Below are 9,178 nucleotides of genomic sequence, written 5' to 3'. Positions count from 1 at the left end.
CTCTCTCTGTAACGCTCACCCTCTCTCTGTAACTCTCACCCTCTCTCTCTGTAACTCTCACCCTCTCTCTCTCTGTAATTCTCACCCTCTCTCTCTATCTCTCACCCTCTCTTTCTCTCTCTTTCCCTTTCTATTTCTATGCTCACTTTTCTTTTCTCACTTTTTACCAGCATACCAGTCACACCCCTCCCACATCCCCCTTTCCAGTCTGTCCTTCCCACCTCCTCCCTGATCCCCCTCTCCCCCTCACAGTCTGTTTCCACCAAAGGCCCAGTTCTGATTTGGCCTCACCAGCCTTCTCTCTCTGTCTGCTGAAAGCCAACACAAGTGGAAGCTCCTACCCTGGGACTCTGTAAAGGTTCACCATCCCTCTGCCAGATCCAAACTAACTCCAGCTAAAGCCTTTCTGGCCCTGTGCAAATGCTTTTTTTTAGGCTGGATCATGTTGTTGTATTGTATTGTTGTATGTTTTATTTATGTCATGTATTGATTGTTGCTGCCTTCTTGGCCAGGTCTCCCTTGATAAAGAGACTCTGGGTCTCAATGGGCTTTTCCTGGTTAAATTAAGGTTAAATAAAGGTTAAAAAAATAAATAATACATTATGAACTGAGCACCTCACTGTTAATGATTGAGTGATGGATGAACGGGATGATGATCTGATTGTTTTGTCCTTTCTGCTTTCTGCTCTCTCCTCTCTCAGCTCCATGTCCCACCGGCTGCCCCCGGCCTCACCCTCCACCCACAGCATTGCTGGGGCCTCGGGGACCTCCTCCTCCGCGGGCTCCCGCCTCACCCGGGGCTCCAGCATTCGCAGCACCTTCCACGGGGGCCAGCTGAGGGACCGGCGGCCTCCCTCCCACGCCCCCCCCACCTCCCCCACTCTGTCCCACGACGCCAGCCCCCTGCCCCACGCACGTACCCGCGCCACCTCCAACCTGTTCAGCAAGCTCACCTCCAAGCTCACCCGCAGGTAAGAGGAGAGTGAAGGGAGTGTGAGGAAGGCCTCAGCTTTAGCCCCCCAGTATAAGTATGACAACACTTCTAGGTTAGTCAATAGTGAGGGTAGAATTCTTAGCTTGAACCCTGTTGACGGATATTGAAGGAATTTCAGTAGAAACATCAGAAGTGTAAGCAATCCTAGTCTAAACAGCTGAAAGGGACAGGCAGCGTGAAATTGGGAGGATTCTAATAGATGTTAGTTCTAATTATACGATGCTGCGCGCGACATTGTGAAATTCAACACTCGTCAGGGATAGCGACTGCCGTTTAAGCAATTAGATCAAATAAAGATCATACTACGGTCTAGCAAGGACAAGGATTACGTTTGCTCCTGTTACGCCCCCGTGTTATTTTAAGTGTGAAAATCTGGGGAGCTCTTTGTTTAGCGAAGCCCAGTAAACTGCTCATCTGTGTGCACTGATGGAGACAATCAGGCCTGATAGCATAAATGAGACTAGCGTGTAGTAGAGGCCTGTATGGGTCCAACAAGTTAGACGCGTTCCGAAATGGAAAAATGCAAAAATAAATGTTTCAAATAAAGAGACCCGTTCCGAACGGACCCGAGGACAACTAGACCCTTTTCGTATAGACCTGGTCGGATCCAGACCCGGTCCGATCCGAGTGAAAGAAGCAGCAGAAAAGTCCATTTTTAACCTACTTTATTAACCGGAAGTGATAAAGCGAGGAGGTAGAGAGAGGTGATGCTCTAGCAGGGGTCGTGCTGTGTGTAGGCTACTGTGAGTGTGAGTGAGTGACACGGGAACAGGGAGGAGGGAGGGAGAGGAGAGAAACGGCAACCAACCAAGCCGACTCGCGCTATAGTAGACTAATAGCTTCCATAGCTAGGTTATTTATCATCCAAAATGTTTACGTAGTACCTGTCTTGACTGCATCAAACCGGGAGAAGCTAGTTAAGCTAGCAGCTAGCTAGGCTAATTGGTGTTGCATGCTCTTTCTCGTCCCACAGTTACAAACAACAACAACTCCATTCAGAATATAAATTAGCTGCCTACCTGTTGGCTCTTGGTCGTTGTAGCATATCCTTCTCCTTTCATTTTTAAATCCATCATTTTAATTCCATCTTCCATTGATTAGATATTTCCTAACCTTCGTCCCGAACAGAGGCTCTATGACTATAGCCTATTGTCGCTTTGATGACTTATGATTGACCAACAACAAGCTTACACGTGCCCCTCTCGTGAAAAGCAAAGAGTAGCAGCATCAATTATACAATTACTGTAGCAGTCGCGTTTGGGTCTGTATGGGCCCTTCTGGAAAAGTCAGTTAAAATGACACATACCCGTGACAATCAGATCCGACCCAGACCAGTGACATAATTTAGAATTCTTGATCCGGAACCGCTCGGGTCCTGGATCGGGTCTCGGGTATTCGGATCCGTGAAGAACTCTAGCGTGTAGGCTACAGTGTAAGATAGTGTGTTAAGGACAATATAGTTAGGCAACTGTAGAGGAGGGCACACAAAGCACAAGACAGGTGACAGTGACTTCCTCAATATGGAGGGCATTCGTCTTATCCCTAGAGACACAGCGGAGTCAGTAAGGTGTGTGTGTCTGGCCATCGGTACTCAGACTTACACTGCTGGAGGGTCCGAAATGCTTCTGACGTCCCCCTCTCTCACTCTCTCCTTAATCTGCATTGACTTTACTCAGGCTTACTTCCTCCTCTATTAACAACAGGCTTCAAACCCCCCACTTACCTAGTTCACATCTCCCTACTTCCTACTACACTCTCTCTCTCTCTTGGCTTCAAACCCCCCACTTACCTAGTTCACATCTCCCTACTTCCTACTACACTCTCTCTCTCTTGGTCTTGGCTGTTTTTTGGGGAGGTACTTCATGTTTTTTTCTGTTTCTTAACTACTTTGCTTTTCCTTGTTAACTTTACTTTTCCTTGTTAACTTTACTTTTCCTTGTGAACTTTACTTTTCCTTGTGAACTTTACTTTTCCTTGTTAACTTTACTTTTCCTTGTTAACTTTACTTTTCCTTGTTAACTTTACTTTTCCTTGCCAATCAGCTGCAAACTTTTATCCTTCTTTTTTCCCCTTTATCCATATCTCTTTCTCTCTCTGTCTTTCTTTCTCTGTCTCTCTATTTCTCTGTCTCTCTCGTTCTCTTTATTTCTCTCTCTTCTTCCTCGTAGGGTCAATCTTGACCCCTCTAAGCGTCCAAACTCAAACAAGTCCGTCTCGGGCTGCACTCTTCCGCAGGGATCAAAAACAGTTAGTAAGTTCTTCTTCCCATGTTTCTGGCTCCTTCTCTCTGTCTGCCTGTCAGTCTGTCTGTCTGCCTGCTTGTCTGCCAGCACCTCCAACCCCTCGCCCACTCCCCTCTCATTCACAGTCTGTGCGCTGTGTCTGTTGTCTGAGTTCAGTACAAGAGCGCGCCCTAGAGGCCACAGGTGACACAGCATACCCTTGACAACAACAGAACAACAGCCAGCAATAACCCTGCTTTCCAAAGGCTTTTAAAATGCGCACACGCTTGTAGTACTTGATGTAGGAGCAGTTTGGGATCCCCTATACATTCTTGTATTTTCAGTTCATGTAAAGGCAGTTGGTTAATGGATGTGTTGTATGGATATCTACCAAATGATTGTGGCACTTAAAACAATAATACATGATTGGACATTAAACATTTCTTTATTCTTATCTTTGAAAGTCAAATCAAAGGGGTCTGATGTGGCTTTGGACTCTACGGGCTGTTCTTTACCTTCTCCTAAAGCTTCAGGGTGCACCTCACCCTGATGACGTCTTCACTCATTGTGCCGTCCAGTTGTACTTTTTAACGTGATTGTAAGACGGTGACTCATTTAATGAGCTCCATATATTCCTCGTGTTGTTAAAACGTTACCAGTCCCAGAGCCAGTACTGTGAAGCTGTTTCAGTGTTTTTGATTTAGCCAACCTCCCTCTTTGCCACACAAGACAACACTATCACAAGGCCAAGGAGATTCAGATTGGAGGGGGTGGTGTTTTTTTTTGTAAGGAGCTGCTGCCATGCGTCCTTAGCATCGCTGACACTTCAAAGCAGGATTAGTTGCGTAATAGAGCCTTTATCCCCCCTCTTAACGGGATCCTCTTCACAGTCCCAGCCAGAGGCACAGGCTTGTCAGTCCTTATCCCTCCACTCCACTCACCATGGACCACTCACTCCCTCTCTCCCAGAGAGATTTGACCCAACATGGCAGCCCAGACACTATCCCCACTTGCAGGTTTGTTTTAAGACACTCTACAGCTCAGATTTTTCCCCTATCCTGTTAGATGGAGATTTTATAGAAGGAAAGCTCTAGTCCTTTCAAGACACACCCAGTTCCTGGGATGGCATTTGGGTTGGTCAGGCTGGTGGAGACGGCATTTGAAATGGGAAGGTTGCGAACATGACAACACCCTTTGTGGTGCTTGAACAGCAGCGCCCCCTTGTGTGTGTTAGATGGATGTGTAATGGGACATCTCAAAAGCTGACCATACTTTAGTGGTAGTAGTCATTGGGCAAACACTATGTGCTTTCATTATGCTTTTTGTTAAAATGTTCGAATAAATGTTCTACAAACCCTGGTAAAATCCATCACAGCACACGTAAGAATTGTCCAGTTATGTCATGCAGTGCAAGCAGCAGCAGCTTTCTAGTCTCTTGGATGACACCCAAACCTGCCCTGAGCCCTTCCTCTAAAACACATTCCTAGTGTGGCTTCAAAGTGTATATTTTGTTTTATTTGTTTTATTTTATTTCATATGATTTCCGTGCATTTCGGAAGGTTGATGTCACTCTGTCTTTGATGAGTTGTTGGTGTTGTGGTTATTTCTCTATTGGCTGTTGTTGAGGGAAGGATTGGAACAGGAAGTGGAGGGAACAAGGGATATTTCACTATTGGCTGATTCATTCCTAACACGCACTTTTGTCTTCCTCTTGAGGGTCACAGACGAACCTGAGAGAATCTGCAGATCTCCGGTCACAAGGTGAGTGTCTACAATACAGTATGTCTCACTGTGATGAGAAACGATTTAATTACAGGCCCAAGATTAGTTTCCCCAAACCCAGTTGTAACCACATTCATTATGATCACACAATGCGAAACTGAACCCAGACCAGTTAGATAGTTGTGCTATCAATCAAAGATTTTCTGTATCACTCCATGTCTGCCCACCATTGGGCAGTATGACAGCTCCAGGACCAGTAGTTACTAAAGGCATTTCTATTCTCTCCCTCACACTGTAGCCTCGGCTGCACAGTCTCTGGTCAGACAGTCTCTGGTTAAAACCAGCAGGTAAAGCTCAGAGCATGGGTCAATGCAGCATTAGCTCTAAATGCCCTTGGTGTGACTCGTAGATAGTAGATGTGGTACTCTGTGCTAGATGCCTGTGAGTGACTGCCTCTCTAATTATTTTCTGAAGTAGGGTCCTTCTGTGTGTTTTATCAAGTAGGTTCCCTCAGTGTAATAACAACTTCAACTCCCCATCCATTGACATGAACCTCATTCTCACTTACTCAAACGATTTTAATAAATTAATAAATACCCATAATTATGTAGACATGCAGAATACACAGAGCTTCCACTTGTTTCCAAGAGTAGTACTAGTACTAGTGTGTGGTATTCTGGCTATGTCCACCGTTAAACCTACACCTACTTACCCAGCAGATGTGTTTTTGCTAGCTTGTGACCGAGCATAGTAAGATGCCACCGCAAGCTGATTCTGTGACCCACCAGGATAGCATTCCAAAGAAAAATGTCTGCTTTGAAATGTAAATCAATGCCAACTTTAATTAGCTGTGCATACCACCAGGGCTGGGCTCAATTCCATTTCAATTGCAGTCAGGAAGTACACTGAATTTCCAATTCTCTTCAATGCTTTTCAATGAGGAAAATTAGGAATTAGAATTGGAATTTGGTTTACTTTCTGAATGGACCGGATTTAAATGGATTTTACCACATCTCTGCAAACCACAGACACCTCCAGAAATAACTATATAATGACCTGAATATATATATATATATATATATATACTACCGTTCAAAAGTTTGGGGTCACTTAGAAATGTCCTTGTTTTCCATGAAAACGTACATGAAATGAGTTGCAAAATGAATAGGAAATATAGTCAAGACGTTGGATTTTTAATTGAAATAATAATTTTGTCCTTCAAACTTTGCTTTCATAAAAGAATCCTCTATTTGCAGCAATTACAGGCTTGCAGACCGTACCTCAATTTGTTGAGGTAATCTGAAGAGATTTCACCCCATGCTTCCTGAAGCACCTCCCATAAATTGGATTGGTTTGGTACTTCTTACATACCATATGGTCAAGCTACTCCCACAACAGCTCAATAGGGTTGAGATCCGGTGACTGCTGGCCACTCCATTATAGACAGAATACCAGCTGACTGCTTCTTCCCTAAATAGTTCTTGCATAGTTTGGATTGTGTCATGCTTTGGGTCATTGTCCTGTTGTAGGAGGAAATTGGGTCATATTAAGCACCGTCCACAGGGCGTTGCAGAATGGAGTGATAGCCTTCCTTCTTCAAGATCCCTTTTACCCTGTATAAATCTCCCGCTTTACCACAACCAAAGCACCCCCAGACCATCACATTGCCTCCACCATGCTTGACAGATGGTGTCAAGCACTCCTCCAGCATCTTTTAATTTTTTCTGCGTCTCACGAATGTTCTTCTTTGTGATCCGAACACCTCAAACTTGGATTTGTCTGTCCATAACACTTTTTTCCAATCTTCCTCTGTCCAGTGTCTGTGTTCTTTTGCCCATCTTAATATTTTATTTTTGTTGGAAAGTCTGAGATATGTCTTTTTCTTTGCAACTCTGCCTAGAAGGCCAGCAACCCGGAGTCACCTCTTCACTGTTGATGTTGAGACTGGTGTTTTGTGGCTACTATTTAATGAAGCTGCCAGTTGAGGACTTGTGAGGCGTCTGTTTCTCAAACTAGACACTCTAATGTACTTGTCCTCTTGCTCAGTTGTGCACCGGGGCTGTCCTCTTGCTCAGTTGTGCACCGATGCCTCCCACTCCTCTTTCTATTCTGGTTAGAGCCAGTTTGCCCTGTTCTGTGAAGGGAGTAGTACACAGCGTTGTATGAGATCTTCAGTTTCTTGGCAATTTCTCGCTTAGAATAGCCTTCATTTCTCAGAATAAGAATAGACTGACGAGTTTCAGAAGAAAGTGCTTTGTTTCTGGCCATTTTCAGACTGTAATCGAACCCACAAATGCTGATGCTCAACTAGTCTAAAGAAGGCCAGTTTTATTGCTTCTTTAATCAGAACAACAGTTTTCAGCTGTGCTAACATAATTGCAAAAGGGTTTTCTAATGATCTACTAGCCTTTTAAAATGATAAACTTGGATTAGCTAACACAACGTGCCATTGGAACACAGGAGTGATGGTTGCTGATAATGGGCCTCTGTACGCCTATGTAGATATTCCATAAAAAATCAGACGTTTCCAGCTACAATAGTAATTTACAACATTAACAACGTCTACACTGTATTTCTGATCAATTTGGATGTTATTTTAATGTACAGAATATGTGCTTTTCTTTCAAAAACAAGGACATTTCTAAGTGACCCCAAACTTTTGAACAGTAGTGTGTATATATATATATATATATTTATATATATATATATATATATATATATATATATATGCATACAGTTCAGATCATTGAGTGGGGCATGACTGTAGCCTGGTCTAATGAATGAGATATAATGGTGCAGCATCATTTAGAATGTTGTTGCCTTGAAGAACAAGCGTGTCCTCAAAAAGGTAAAATTGTGTTGTTATCTTGCCTAACTTGTGTTGCTTCCTAACATTCCATTTTATTGCACTGCGGTATCCTCTGAATTGAACCACAGATGTATTTTTCTAGAATTGTCTAATTTGTGGCATGATTTTAAGATGGTAGTGCAACTTCTGTGTGTTGTGGATGCTACATCCACTCTTCAGTAAAGACTGTTAAAAACATTTTATATACTTTAATTTCTACTGGCCTTGTTATCTATTTTAATGCGTAATTGAGGAATGGATTTCTATTGCTATTGATGAATTAAGAGTTGTGGCTGTTAAACCAAACCCTATATGATACTAATATATTTCTCCCCTGTTCCTCTCTTCCCATCCACGTTAATGCACTTCACCCACACTCCACCTGCATCCTCTTCTCTCATTCAATCTCTCACCCCCAATCACTCCCCCACTCCCACGCTTCACCCACTTTGCCCCTGCAGTCGCCATCTACCTGGGCATCAAAAAGCGGCAGAGCCCCGGACCCCCCGATGCGGCTGGGATGTGAGGGTGCGGAGCCCGCGGGACCCGGCGGAGGTGGTGCTGGCGCTGCGCGAGGCGGCCCAGGGCTGCGGCTGCCAGGTCCACCTGGCTGGGCCCTTCCTGCTCTCCTGCACCCACGGGGCGGCCGGCTCACGTGTGGCCTTCGAGGCTGAGGTGTGCCAGCTGCCCGCCGGTCCCGCCGAGACCAGCGGCGTGCGCTTCAAACGCCTGTGGGGGGCACCGCTCGCCTTCCGGGATATCGCCACAAAAGTGTCCAAGGATCTGGAGCTCTGAGGGCAACAGGGGGTGGGGCAGAGGGCTTCTACACTGGACAGACTGACCGAGGGGGCGGGAGAAGGAGACAGGCTGAACCCGCTACCCCCACTGCCAACCTCGCCTCACCCCCGCCAAAGACCCGCTTCTGGTGCCACACGGACACGCAGGCGCACCGGCACGGACGGCCCGGCCCCGCCACTCACAGACCTATGACCTATGAACCCTGCTAAGGCACCTCAATATTATGTGAATCTAGGGAGTCAAGCAGTTATTTTTTAATTCCATATTTGCATATTAAGATATTTTTTGTCAATGTCGTTATGATTATATTATATTTGTTGTCATTCCTTTTTAACAGCTGCTATTTAAAAGGTTTTTAATTTCATGTTTTTCTTTTTTTCACTTCAATGAGCAGTTGACAGACTGAATGCATATTTAAGAAACAAGGGGCCAGCCCTCTCCTAGACAGAACTCCAGGCTATAGAGCAGGGGTGTCAAACTCATTTTGCCCTGGACCCCACATTCGTTCTTCAACAAGGTCCGGACGGCAACACTGAAAATGTTATATTTCCTTGCCGTCAATATTTGCCAAAAATAGCCTATCCATAATTTTTT

The 9,178-nt window shown here is 44.8% G+C and overlaps 1 protein-coding gene across 1 annotated transcript in view; it reads left to right on the top strand.

Annotated features, from left to right (window-relative positions):
* The window catches only part of LOC111949531 (MAP/microtubule affinity-regulating kinase 4), a 60,342-nt gene extending 51,933 nt beyond the window's left edge, over positions 1-8,409 (top strand). The window contains 4 exon segments of the mRNA XM_070434088.1: positions 702-971; positions 3,163-3,245; positions 4,933-4,977; positions 8,248-8,409. Of these exon segments, the coding sequence (XP_070290189.1) occupies positions 702-971; positions 3,163-3,245; positions 4,933-4,977; positions 8,248-8,312 (463 nt within the window). The 3' untranslated portion in view covers positions 8,313-8,409.
* The last annotated feature ends 769 nt before the right edge of the window (positions 8,410-9,178 follow it).

This window comes from Salvelinus sp. IW2-2015, linkage group LG22, assembly GCF_002910315.2.
Source record: "Salvelinus sp. IW2-2015 linkage group LG22, ASM291031v2, whole genome shotgun sequence".
NCBI lineage: Eukaryota > Metazoa > Chordata > Actinopteri > Salmoniformes > Salmonidae > Salvelinus > Salvelinus sp. IW2-2015.
Note: the sequence above shows the minus strand (reverse complement) of the source record. Positions and strands in the feature narration are given on the sequence as shown.